General features: G+C 31.9%; 2 protein-coding genes across 2 annotated transcripts in view; one reads left to right on the forward strand and one right to left on the reverse strand.

Moving 5' to 3' along the window:
- Positions 1-4,481: 4,481 nt before the first annotated feature.
- Positions 4,482-12,630, reverse strand: LOC111707223 (trypsin-1). Its single transcript, XM_023480282.1, has 6 exons — positions 12,529-12,630; positions 11,643-11,715; positions 11,079-11,138; positions 10,177-10,237; positions 6,256-6,379; positions 4,482-4,601 (listed from the first exon to the last, which is right to left on the reverse strand). Exons 2-6 carry the CDS (start codon positions 11,645-11,647, stop codon positions 4,522-4,524), a joined length of 330 nt encoding a protein of 109 aa, XP_023336050.1. The 5' UTR covers positions 11,648-11,715; positions 12,529-12,630; the 3' UTR covers positions 4,482-4,521.
- Positions 11,702-14,538, forward strand: part of LOC111707220 (ras association domain-containing protein 1) — a 31,337-nt gene continuing 28,500 nt past the window's right edge. The window contains exon 1 of the mRNA XM_023480279.1: positions 11,702-11,771. The gene's annotated coding sequence lies outside the window, so the exon portion shown is untranslated. The remainder of the gene's footprint in view (positions 11,772-14,538) is intronic.

The raw sequence follows: 14,538 nt of genomic DNA on the forward strand, positions 1-14,538 counted from the left end.
AAATTAATTTTAAAAATTGTAAAAGCCTAATATTCAAATTTGCATGCAGTAAACACTAGGTTTTTCGGGTATTAGGTGCGTATTTCAGCATTAAACCTTGAAGATAATCCAATATGATATGGGACGCTCTGTACATATGACAGGGCTAAGGTGTACGCATCTTTTGTACTGCAGTGTACTGTCTCTGGGCGGTAATGTAAACACAAAACGTATGTCACAGCCTAACATGGGATCCATCTTTCACGTAAAAAATCAATGAAATATTCTGGTCAAAAGAAACTATTATGTGAATTATCAAAATTATCAAAATTAAATGCTTTTATCCTCCACGGATACTAAACAAACACTGATGAATCTATTCTTGTTTACAAATTCCGCCCAGAGAGAACTGGTTTCAATATCTACGCAGAGTATACGCAACTGCAATTAACTTTCCTTGCATTATAACCTTGTGACTCATAAAGGAGTACATGGTCAGTGGAAAACTAGAAATGGCCTTAAGCCTACACGCCCACAATTCGACCCGCCTACACTCCTTATTCGTCCAAAAGTTTGAGTTAATGGTAATAATATTAGTTTAAAGGGAATTATTCCTAAATTTTTTAAATCGTTGACATTTATTTATTTAGTACATTACAGACAAGATACAAAATGAGTTAAAATTTAATAATGAATATTTGTTCAACAAAGAAAATGTAACTGCAGTCCATCATCGATCTACATCTTCTCCAAGTTGATTTAGAGAAAATGTCACGGAATAAGATATGCATATTCTTACCAATCTTTCTTAACTTAGAAAATTAGTAAAAATTGCCAATTCAGTAAATTTCATTCACTGTTTGATGTTTTTTCTTTTCTATTAAATACTATCTGGGTTACCCAGCGTTGCCCGACAATTCATCACCTTCCTCCCCCCCCCCCACTCAACCCACGCTCAACCTACCCATCAATTAAAGATTTGAACAATTTTAAGATATCCTAGTTGTTCTCTCTTAAAAAAGATAAATCCTGCAAATGGTCTTCCTTGTTTCTACATACACAACATTGCACATAGCTTTATTGAGACAAACTGCCGACGAAAATTAAAAGTTTAGTAAAAAAGAGATCTCAACAATTTGTGTTTGAAATAGGTGTAAGAGATACCTTTGTGAATCAGACATTTCACTCTTTAAATGGAGGGTCAATTGAAAATACGTCCCAATATTCCTATTTAACTGTTAAAGCATTACAAGGCATAATTAACATTTTTATGATTTCTTTTTATCTCAGTACAAAATGGAAAGATGCAACATCTTCGTCTCCGAAACTAAAGTTTCAACATAAAATTTAGATTTTTTGTTTAATCATAAATCAAAAATAACATCACTAAACGCTTTGATGGACCTAAATTTATTTTTAATGATATTGAAAGTATGTATGTCAACAATTACTGTTTACGAGAATAAATATTTAGATTTTAAATTTTTGTAATTACTCCTGTCCCTCGGGTATGTTTGTAAAAAGTGTGTTGATAAAAACTGGCTGAAAAAACTTGGTTTATTTAGTAATTAACTGCATTGCTTTCCCTCAAGTCAAAAATGATTAAGCCCGCATTGCAGTTTTGTTGTTATCACATTAATTAAAGTTTTTTAGGTTGAAAGTAAAATTTTTATGTTTATATAAATATTAAGCTTTGAGGGCGCTCTGCGCCCATCTTCTATTTCAATTAACGCAAAATCACAGGTCTTGTTAAAAGGAGTATTCGCGAAAAATGAAAGGGGGTATAGGCTTACGGCGATAAATAATCGCTTTTGATCGCTACTAATCTTTCTTCTATCTGTTGCGTCTGTAATGAGAAAATTGTTAAAAACGTCTCATACCGAAGAGTCGAAGAACGCAGATTCCTTACAAATTCAGAAATTTGCAACATACGACTTGGATCGTAACAAAATCAATTTAATTCCAAACAAAGCATTCAGATATTACAACTTATTGTCATCGATTATTTTTCGACGCATTGATATATAGTTAATATTTCATAATATTTTTACTTGCTATGATCTGAGAGTACCTTTTGAAAACATTCATTCCTGCTTCGAGGATTTTGATAATGAAGACGACATTTTCCATATTTTGTTCTAAGCGAAAATTAATTTTTAAAGACACAAAATAAAAAATATTATAAAATATCAACTACATACAAATGCGTCGAAAAAATTTTCGATGACTAAAGGATTTAATATCTAAATTATTTGTTTGATACTAATTTGATTTTTTTACGATCCAAGTCGTATGTTCCAATTTCCTCAATTTGTATGAACGCTTCGGTTCTTCGGTATAAGACGTTTTTAACAATTTTCTCCATATAGACACAACAGATAGAAGTAAGATTAGTAGCGATCAGAAGCGATTATTTATCGCCGTAAGCCTATACCCCCTTTCATTTATTTTTCGCGAACACTCCCTTTAAGGGCGGAGTCATGATACCAGAGTTACCGATTAGGGGAAAAAAACAATCTAATAAGCATGATTTTAAGAAAAACACAAAATTAACATTTAATCATATTTACCATTTAATGAAAATAGGAATTTTTATAGAAATTGTTAGCTATTTAGTAAATAAAACAATGCACACAACGCAAAAAAAAAAAATAGAAAAAATCTACATTGGCGTGCACATTTTAAATCAGGGAAGTTCTGGAAATCATTGAATCAGCATGCATTGATATTTCTTAATTTTGGAGTTGAAGAAAAATTTTTGTTTATTGAAACAATTTTAAAATATGTTGTTAGATTCTGTTGAAAGTGTGGTGACCCCAAGGTACTAATGCAAGGAAAGTTATTTCAGAGGTAAACGCATTTTTGTACTGCAGTGTACAGTCTTTGGGTGGAAAAGGAAACACAAGACCGAATCCACAGCCTGACATGGAATCCATTTTCACAAAAATAATCTATGAACTATTCTAGTCATAGCAAACTATTATGTGAATTTTCAAAACTATCAAAATTAAATGCTTTTAACCTCTTTTCTTGTTTACAAATTCCGCCCAGCGAGAACTGGTTTCGATATGTACGCAGAGTATACGCAACCGCAATTAACTTTCCTTGCATTAGTACCTTGGGTGACCCTAAAGGTCGATGCAAAGTCAGAGCCCAGCCAATAAGAGTTCAACACTAAAATACACATGTACGCCCGGGCTCGGAGGACTAAAATACACATGTACCCCCGGGCTCGGAGGACTAAAATACACATGTACGCCCGGGCTCGGAGGACTAAAATACACATGAACGCCCGGGCTCGGAGGGCTAAAATACACATGTACGCCCGGGCTCGGAGGGCTCTGTCTAATTTAGGTGAAAAGGATGGATACAACTGTAAGGTAATTCTACTTGAATTGTGAACATTTTCTCTTTGTATACTTTGTAAAGTAGAAACAAAAAAATTTGCAGATTTAATGAAAATTGAATTTTGTTGGAGGCTAATAAACCTTCCCTAGGGTCATGTGAGGTCCCACACAAAGATGTGAATGTCCGATTCCCACCAGTACCTTTGACTGATCAAAGTTGACGGACTTTTGATAATTTCTTCATTGATTTTTATATGCAAGAAATGTGCATGTCACTTTTGAAGAGAACCCTGAAATGAAAAAAGTAACAGAAACAAAAACATAAATTTTATAAAGTTCGTACTAAAGCAGGAACTGAGTTTAAACGCGGAAGATTATCTGAATAGTATTTATACAAGGGGTTGGAGAACATAGAGCAGTCCCGCGTACCATGTAGCGGGGTTCTCATACACTTTATATTCGGCAATGTTTTTATCAATTGGAATAAAATATACAATAATAATAGTATCTTTAGTTGTGCATTTAGGTACCTACCCATCTACCAGATTTAGGTCGGGTATAAAATATCTAATTCAACCCTGATCAGACAAAGGAGGGCCACTTGAAATTACGCTCACAGTCCCATTAAATTTATATTTAAAATTCGGTGATGGTGATGGACCAAACCTCTGTAGAGTAAAAAAGTAGATGTTAGTTCCACATTTATTGAATATTTAAATTGTCAGCGGGGTGGATATCATTTACTATAACGATAAAAAAATACCGTTTTTCGTTTCATTTTGGATTTTTAGAAACTAAACAAGTGTTAGTTTTAAGCTTTTGAAACGAATAGTTTTTGATGCTCTTTAATTTACAGAATTCAGAAGGGTACATGAATCATTCTTTTAGAGTGGTTTTGTACATGAAATATTCTTTTAGAGTGGTTGTGTACATGAAATATTCTCATATGACGGTTATGTACATGGTTTATTCTCGTATGAAGGTTATGTACACGAAGTATTCTCTTATGAGTGTTATGTACATGAACTATTCTCGTAGGAGGGTAATGTACACGAAGTATTCTCTTCTGAAGGTTATGTAAATGAAATATTCTCGTAAGAAGGTTTTTTACGTGAAATATTCTTGTAGGAGGGTTATGTACATTAAACATTCTCGTAGGAGGGTCTAGTACATGATTTATTTTCATATACGACAGTTATGTACATGCTATGTTCTCCCATGAAGAGTTGGTTCCATCCTTTTTGTTTATTTCTGTCTCAATCCAACCAATGTAATCTGAAATTAGAATTAGATATATTTCAATCCAATCAATGTAATCTGAAATTAGAATTAGATATATTTCAATCCAATCAATGATTTTCCAGCAGATACTTTAATATGCTTTAACAAAAAGCCAGCATGAACGATGACAGATTTAATGATCTGGCCCTAATGAACATTCATAGAGACATCTTAGAAACCGTAAGACCCACAAAAGTGTTAAAAGCTTTTATAGACAAAAATCCCCGTGAAGTTGAATTAAAAAGCTGGATCCTAAATTACAAAACAGAAAAAGCACGTGCGTAGTTATCAATCTATGATCTGTGTTATTAAAAGGTTAAGCAGGAATCATGTTTATGTAATGAAACATCAAATAATGAAAATATCACAGAAGTATTTGCACATTTATCTGTTGCTTTCTTATTCCTGTTCTTTTAAAATATGGTTGCTTGAGATTAAATAATTTCGGAATTCAGAGAATTCTTTTCTTTCTCAGACAAATTCTTTCAAGTGCAAAACAAATACCTTTAAAGAGACTGTCAACTAAATATTATTAATGGAACTGTCAACTAAATATTATTAATGGAACTGTTAACTAAATATTATTAATGGGACTGTTAACTAAATATTATTAATGGGACTGTTAACTAAATATTATTAATGGGACTGTTAACTAAATATTATTAATGGGACTGTCAACTAAATATCATTAATGGGACTGTCTACTAAATATTATTAATGGGACTGTCAACTAAATATTATTGATGGGACTGCCAACTAAATATTATTAATGGGACTGTCAACTAAATATTATTGATGGGACTGCCAACTAAATATAATTAATGGGACTGTCAACTAAATATCATTAATGGGAATGTAAACTAAATTCATAAGAAAAATCGTTTAAAAAATTGCACGAAAAAAACAAAGGTTAACAATCGTTAGCCAGACCATTAAAAACTGAACGTTCACTGAACGTACGATTTTTTCATACAAACTTGGAAAACTCGATTGTTTTACTCAACAAAAAACTCAACAAAATTTGGAAAAATAACTTTGAACTTCTGTATTTGGCCCGTAGAGTTCTTAAACTTACTTTGAACTTCTGTATATACTCCGTAGAGTTCTTAAACTTACTTTGAGCTTCTGTATATACCCCGTAGAGTTCTTACACTTACTTTGAACTTCTGTATATACCCCGTATAGTTATTAAAATTACTTTGAACTCCTCTGTATTTACCCCGTAGAGTTCTTAAACTTACTGTGAACTTCTGTATATACCCCGCAGAGTTCTTAAAATTACTTTGAATTCTGTATACACCCTGTAGAGTTCTTAAACTTACTTTGAACTCTGTATATACCCTGTAGAGTTCTTAAACTTACTTTGAACTCTGTATATACCCTGTAGAGTTCTTAAACTTACTTTGAACTTCTGTATATACCCCGTAGAGTTCTTAAACTTACTTTGAACTCAGTATATACCACGTGGAGTTCTTAAACTTACTTTGAATACTTCTGTATATACCCCGTAAAGTTCATAAACTTACATTGAACTTCTGTATATACCCCGTAGAGTTCATAAACTTACATTGAACTTCTGTATATACCCCTTAGAGTTCTTAAACTTACTTTGAACTCAGTATATACCCCGTAGAGTTCTTAAACTTACTTTGAACTTCTGTATAGACCCCGTAAAGTCCTTGTCTTGCACATCCTATGCCCCAAGATACAATCCCAGCTAGCCTATAGTTCCCATTAGAACCTTCAGCTACCAATGGTCCTCCAGAGTCTCCCTGAAAATTTGTTAAGGGTTTGCGAAGAGAGTATAAAGCGTAGAGGAGGGACCATATTACTACCTATAATCATCGAATTAAATTCGAAGCATTCGTAAAAAGTTAATATTTAATAATAATTGTTATTTGTTTCATGTACAAGATACTTTAAACGACGATTTACTGCTAGAGATTGACTGCTAGAGATGTCTCTGCTATTGATGATTCAAGGGTTCCACGTAGAGAGACATCAACGACACCAAGTGATTAAAAATCATCCTTTAAAAAACATCGTATATAAAACAAATACAAAATACTATAAAACAACAATTTGATGATAATAGGTTATAATATCTGTATGGTTAGTTTTAAATTTAATTAAATTATTTACGATCTGGGTGAAATATTGCAACTTCGTGAATTTGTACGGACGCTTATAGAGTGTTTAACACTATTCGACTTACAGACGCAACAGATAAAGATATAATTGGTAGCAATTAACATCGAATTTTATTCGACGTTAACTTATACCCCATTTCATTTGTCGTGAACACTTCCTTGAAGGAAATAGATTCAGTTGTTCAAAGGCCGAATTTAAAGAATTGTTTAAGATTTGAGCCGGCGTTCATTTGAACGCAGTTCTTTGCGGTTCACTTCAGCGACACAATTTCAAATTCTGGAAATTCGGCCTCAGTACACATAATGACATTAGAAGGCTAAAACGGACAGTACATAAAAGGAATCAAGGTAATAAGGCAAGGAAAGTTAATTGCTGTTGCGCATTCTCTGTGTACACATTGAAACCAGTTCTCTTTTTTGGCGGTGTTTGAAAACAAGAATAGATGCATTAGTGTGCCTGTATAGTATCCGAGGATAAAAGCATTTAATTTTGATAATTTTGATAATTCATGATAGTTTCCTATGAACAGAACATTTCATTGATTTTTTATGTGAAAATGGATGTTAGGCTGTGACATCTGTTTTGTGTTTACTTTACCGCCCAGAGACAGTACAGTGCAAGGAATATACCAGGAACGCCCAACTCAGATATACGCATTGTGTACTGTACAATATGGGAGCAATGTAAACAAACCCAGTGCCCCCATAGCAGTTGAAGCATTGAAGGGGATCATGTTCAACAAAACAAACTATTTTGTATATTAAAATATGGATAACATTCTTTTCATTTTTTCTTGAATTTTATGTTAGAAGATTTTTTTTTATAAAAGACTAATATTTAATGTGCATTTCCCGAAAATGTTTTTAAAGGTGAATCAGGCATACATCTTTATATGGGACATAATGACGTGTGCAGTCCTGTTAGGCATTGAATTATGTCTACTATCCCTCTTGCATTGATTCCAATGAAATGAGGACTTATTTTTGTTTTTATTAAAACATCCCAATTTTACCCTATAAAGTTGAATATAATCTTGGTAATTATCATTTCTCTTTTCTGCCTTTAAAGCATTTACTCGCAAGTAACAAATATTCTTGCGTTTTATAATCAGTATTCGTGTCTACGATAGCAATATATCTTATTATCCCCCCTCCCACATAATTGATGTTTTGCCCCTGAATTCTTTGTTTTGATCTCCTCCCACTGCAGTACACAGATTTGACGCATCAGATATGGCGGTTCCTGATCTATATATTTCTTGGTACAGTGCAGTACTAAAAATGCGTACACCTCTGAAAGAACTATCTTTACATTATAATTCTTTGAAATGAATCATCTCCTTCTTGTGAAAGTATTGAGTGTATCATGCTGTAAAGTTTCAGTGAAAGCCTTTGATTCATTATAAACTATGAAGTCATCCTAAAACATTTCTTTACTTAATCCTGTTGTCATTGCTGTTTCATCTACAAATATAATTAGCTTAACAGTTAGTAGTACTCCTTTCAACATATAATTTCAAATAGAACTTACTGCAACATAATAAACTATATACATTATATAAAGTATATCTTAAGTAAAGCTAGGGAAAATAATTATATAATATAATATTTTTTAAGTTTAAAGGAAGTGTTCGCGAAAAATGAAAGGCGGATAGGCTTTCGGCGAAAAATAATCGCTTTTGATCACTACTCATCGTCCTTCTACCTGATGTGTCTATAGGAGAAAATTGTTAAAAACGGCTTATACCGGCTTATACCTATACTGAAGATGGTAGCGTCCATACAAATTCAGAAATTTGCAATATACGACTTGTATCGTAAAATTATTAATTTAATTTCAAACAAATCATTCAGTTATTACAACATAAAGTGATCGTTTATTTTTTGACCAATTTGTTTATAGTTCATAATATTTGTTATTTTTATATACAATGCACTGAAAACGACTTTTTCCGCTAGGTGTCTCTACCGTCCACGTGTAATCATTCAAAGCTCGAGAGCAGAGACACCTGGCAGCCAGTTATTTCGGCGTTTTAAGCGCATTGTATACAAACGAATATTAAATATTACCCTTATATGAATGCGTCAAAATAGTTGATGACTACGGGTTGTTATGTCTGAATGATTTGTTTAAAATTAAATTGATTTTTTTACGATTCAAGTCGTATATTGAAACTTTCTGAATTTGTATGGACGCTATATTCTTCAGGATAAGCCGTTTTCAACAATTTTCTCCTTATAGACGCAAAAGATAGAAGTAAGATTAGTAGCGATCAAAAGCGATTATTTTTCGCCGTAAGCCTATACCCCCTTTAATTTTTCGTGAACGCTCGCTTTAATAACGTCCAAAGGCTTTAAAAATATAAGTAGAAAAGTTCTATCAATGAAGCCTGGAAGGTCAATGAAGGTCTATCAATGAAGCCTGGAAGTTCAAGGAAGGTATATAAATGAAGCCTGGAATGTCAATGAAGGTCTATCAATGAAGCCTGGAAGCCTGGAAGGTTAAGGAAGGTCTATCAATGAAGCCTGGAAGGTCAATGAAGGTCTATCAATGAAGCCTGGAAGCCTGGAAGGTTAAGGAAGGTCTATCAATGAAGCCTGGAAGGTCAATGAAGGTCTATCAATGAAGCCTGAAAGGGTAAGGAAGGTCTATCAATGAAGCCTGGAAGGTCAAGGAAGGTCTATCAATGAAGCCTGGAAGGTCAATGAAGGTCTATCAATGAAGCCTAGAAGCCTGGAAGCTGGGGTACTTGAAAACCAGGATACGCTGCCCCCCCCCACAGTAAATTCCATGTTTCATGTTCAAATATAACAAATGATACATAATTGGAACGAACTTGTTCTCTAATTTTCGAATCTGCCAAAAAAATTCAAATTTGCAAAAATTGAAGAACAAATTAGCAAAATTTAGTTTAATAGTAGAAATTTTTGCAAAAAAGGTCCAAAAAATTGATAAAATAATCATTTTTGAAAAGCCCTTGACCATACCATTTAAAATATGCAAAAATGTGTGCACAATTTTAAGTAACCTGATGTGTAATTAAGAAAAGCTAAAAACATGCAAATAATTTGAAAATTTTCTTGCAATCTGCTTTCTTACGTCATAGGCTTTCCAAAAAGCTAAAAATTATCAATATCTGACAAATGAAAGGGGGTCAAAACGAAGATTTAGTTTGTTTTAGGAGTAAATAGTCATTCAAGCACTGCAGTAGTGTGCCTGAAGTAGGGCTCAGGCCGTTAATATAAATTAGCCCGGTTTTAGACCTAAAGGGATCAGCATTTAGGAAAATTCAGACTCAGAAAATGTTAACAGCCTCTGAACAAATACTTTTTGAGTTATGTAAAAAAAATACAAGGGGGGGGAGTCAAATTAACAAATTGATAAACATATCAATAAACATTCTAAAATTACAACTTGCCTGACACGAATCGAACCCCAGCTGACCTCCAGCACAAAGCTGTTCTTTCTCAAATATCTTTCTACAAAACAAAATATGAAAAGGAAGAAAAATATTTCTTAATATTCATTCTATACATAATTTTAAAATAATACTCCTCATCTGACTGCATGGTGCCTATTTACTTATTCTTGTTCGTTTACCATTTATAATTATTCTAAATTGGAAAGTATTTCTTACCAAAACAAGAAATAACAACTTACAAGGAAGTAAAAATCATTGAAAATATCCTTGATAGACATTTGCCCGAATTTTGCAGTACGTTGTTTTTCAAAAAATCATAACACAGGGTTGGGTCCGCGGCGATATAAATAAAATTCTCGGGTAATTCAAATTTTTTTTAAATTTACAATTGTATATTTTTCATTACGATCAAATTAGTCTCTTTATATATAATTTGCTTGTCTGTCTGTCTGGTTGTCTGTTTGTCTGTTTGTATCCAATAAACGTAAAAAATGATGAAACGATCGGGCCCAAATTGTGTTTGTGACCTTGCATGATCCTATATTTGGATTTTTGTAAAATTTTGAAAATGCGCGAAAAAATATTTGAAATCCGCGAACTTTTTTGTTTTTGTTTTATATTTTACAAAGAGAAGATGCTCACAGATAAAGCCTCAGTTGAAAGTTAAAATATATAATAGAATATGGGCCCGAAAACCCTAAAAGCCTGGTAACTTAAAAACAATGAAAATAAAAATACAAAAAAATCGTAGGAACTTTTAGAGAACAATTTGTTATTGCTTCTTTTTATTTTGAGAATAATACCAATAAAAATGGATAACAACAATTTCTAAAAATAAATTAATGAATAAAATGTTTTTTTAAAAAACCTCGATAAATCCTTACAAATCATGCACCTACCCCCAAAATGGACCGTCTTGAGCTACCATTGCTTTGTTACACACATCATCAGGAACAACCCTAGTCAGGGGACAAAGCACTCAACAAAAAATTCGAAAGAATACATTTTATCCATATGAGAAAAGTTTAAATGAATGAAATGAACACAAGAATAGGAAGACGACATTATAGCAATATTTGTTGTTGGTACAAAGCAAATATTTTTAATAGACAATTATTAAAATTATTGATTTAGTGAAATGGGTCTGTTTGCACTTCACATTTGCTGTGTCTCATGTTCATTGGACTTTTTAAATTTGTAACTTTATTTAAAAAGTCGTCTTCCTATTTCAGAGCTTTCTGGTTATCACTATGATTTATCCCGCGAAATTTCATGCATTGTAAAAAGTCTCTATATATATACCAAAATAATGCAAAATGTTTTAAAAGAATTTCGTTTACCCTTAGAAATATAAGAATTCTAATAAAACTGTATATTTGTATTGTAAACAGAGAAATGCAGCAGTTGATATAAAAAAAATGCACTATAATGTAAAAAGTTAGATAATGTCTGCTACTCTGTTCCTCATTTCAAGTTTTTGTAGAACAGCTGATTGTGGACCATTTTCTGCAGTAGTCCCCCAGCCGGTTACAACAACTAAAAATTTGTAAAAACCCTCCTGTTTTTATTCAGAGCAAACGCTGGAGAAAAAGGTATTTATTTTTTTCCCAGTATATATTAATTATGTTTACATTGTAAAGAAGTTTGTTATTAATTAAAGGGATCTAAAAACTATATTGCACTTCTTAAATCAAATCACCATCACAAAGTTAGATATCCTTTGATATTGCCATTGCATTGGGTTCTAACAAAGTGTTTTCAGATTCTATCAAAGTTTTTTGAGACCTTATTTGATGTTCATCTTAAATTTGTTAAACATAACAGTATGATTTTTCCTAAAATAAAGTTGAAAAGAAACAGAAAACATTCCTTAAAATCTATTGTTTTAAGTCTATATCTTTGCTACCTATTATTAGAAGCCTTTTATATTTATACGTTGGCCATTATCTATAAGGTTTAAAACAAAATATGAAATTTTATGATGCAAAATCAAGTTAATAATAATAGTCAATATTATGGTTTCATATTTGTTGGAAATTTTCTGTCATAATTCTATGCCAATGAACCGTCAAAAATGCTTAACAGTAAAACAATTTAATTTGTTTAAGCGATTTTTTTCCGGATAATGATTATTTTTTTTGGACAAATTCAGAGAGCAAAGTTTGAAGTTGAAATTCGCTTTATCAATCCAATTTTAACCTAAAATTGCGTTGCTTAGTTGGCTTGCAAGTTCTTAGTGGTTGGAGAGCAGAGTTAAAAAATTGATATAAAAAACTTCATATACCGTTAAACGACATAAGGTTGCAAAAATATAAGACTGGAGAAATTAAAGTGTAGAAAAAATTATACCTGGAGTTCCTAAAAAGTTTGTTCCTGGAGCTGGCAGACAAACCGGGGAATAGATGAAGGTGTCAACTTCATTCTCTAGAATATACAATCTATCTATCTATCTATCTAACTATCTATCTAACTAACTATCTATCAATCTATCTATCTATCTATCTATCTATCTATCTATCTATCTATCTATCTATCTATCTATCTATCTATCTATCTATCTATCTATCTATCTATCTATCTATCTATCTATCTATCTATCTATCTATCTATCTATCTATCTATCTATCTATCTATCTATCTATCTATCTATCTATCTATCTATCTATCTATCTATCTATCTATCTATCTATCTATCTATCTATCTATCTATCTATCTATCTATCTATCTATCTATCTATCTATCTATCTATCTATCTATCTATCTATCTATCTATCTATCTATCTATCTATCTATCTATCNTTTTTAAGATGTGGCCGGGTTATAATTCTATTTAAGATGTGGCCGGGTTATAATTCTGTTTAAGATGTGGTACTGGCTGGGTTATAATTCTGTTTGATATATATCTTCTTGACCCAAGAAAGTTATCGAACTAAGTGTTGACTATTTTTAACCTTCCTTGATAAGATTTTATAAATTTAATTTCGTTTCAACTCTATTTTACTTCGAAAATCTATGGCGTGTCAAACCACATTTGATGTTTTTAGAACTTAAAAAATTCTATAGTTTTTATTAGTATTGTTAAATAAATTTTAGTAATCACAATTCACAACTCAGAAGCAAAATCAATATTTTATAATATAAATTGTAGAATCTCAACTACATATCCCAAAATCAGGGGTTCCATTTTGCGCAAATTTTATAAATTTTCAGGGGGGGGGTATGCCGATAATGCAAGATGTAACACAGTTTAGAAAAGTGAAAAAGTGGAGAGAATGTTGAAAAAAAAATAATTATCTGCATTAAAAACATGTTTCTATTTATTACTTGAAGCTTAAAAACTGTAAGTTGTAAAAATATGAAAATTGAAAATACCCAATTAGTTAAAAAATGTTTTGTTGCGTAACAATAAACGCAAAGGCTGCGGATAAATAATCGCAACGTCAAAATAAAATGTTGCGCTGAAAAATGCAAATTTTGCTAAAAATCGGAATTGAGTAGAATTGTCTTAACTAATATTAAACATATTTTTTACCAGAACTTCAAGATCTGATTCTGAAACATCTTCTAAATCATGTTCTCCTATCCTAGCAATCACAAGATCTGGAAAATTAAAAACAATACTTAATTAAGGGGACTGTAAGCGTAATTTATAGAGATCCTCAATGCGAAGATAGAAATGCCCAATTCACAACGGCACCCTTGAAACCTTTATCTGATCAAAAATGTGGAAGATAACGTCGTTTTTCTGATTTGAAAAGTGTCTGATTTTGTTCATTTACTCAATTGTTAGTTAAAATCAATACATGCGCAAGTCACCTTCGCAGATAAAGCTTTTCAGGGTACCGTTGTAAATCGGATATTACCATCTTTGCATGGAGGGTCCCTTTAAATTATGCTTACAGTCCCTTTAAACATTAATATGTAAGAGCAAGAAACTTCTGTATTGCGGAATTGAGAAAATCAGATGAAAAAACATACAAGTCAAATTTTTATCCTTCTCAAAATCTTTGAAAATTATTCAAATTCAAAATTTAAACCCTGCTCTTTAGAAGAATAAGTTAGAAGTTTGGGCAAGTTTTTTAAAATTACAAAAAAAGCATGAATGATATGTAACGACAATCATGTTTCTAGCAACAATAAGAAGAAAGAATTAGACTGCAGATATAACTGCGTAGAATTTATGTATTCCATCTTGTCTCTCAGATTCATGGTTCTCTGCACCAGTAAACTTGTTTATTTTTATTTTTACCCCATCATTGCCATCTTCTATTTCAATTGTGAACATTTTCTCTTTGTATACATTGTAAAACTATAATAAAAAAGAAGTTCTCGGATTTTATAAAAAAAAATTTGTTGAT

The sequence above is a fragment of the Eurytemora carolleeae genome, unplaced genomic scaffold, assembly GCF_000591075.1.
Source record: "Eurytemora carolleeae unplaced genomic scaffold, Eaff_2.0 scaffold591, whole genome shotgun sequence".
Classification (NCBI taxonomy): Eukaryota; Metazoa; Arthropoda; class Copepoda; order Calanoida; family Temoridae; genus Eurytemora; species Eurytemora carolleeae.

What these genes read in the sequence shown, in the direction of transcription:
- LOC111707223 (XM_023480282.1), bottom strand. An exon ending in TGGGGTTCGATTCGTGTCAG is followed by an intron (nt 6,380 to 10,176) that starts GCAAGTTGTAAT and finishes ACAAATTTTCAG; the next exon opens with GGAGACTCTGGAGGACCATT. An exon ending in GGTCTATACAGAAGTTCAAA is followed by an intron (nt 4,602 to 6,255) that starts GTAAGTTTAAGA and finishes TTCTAATTTCAG; the next exon opens with ATTACATTGGTTGGATTGAG.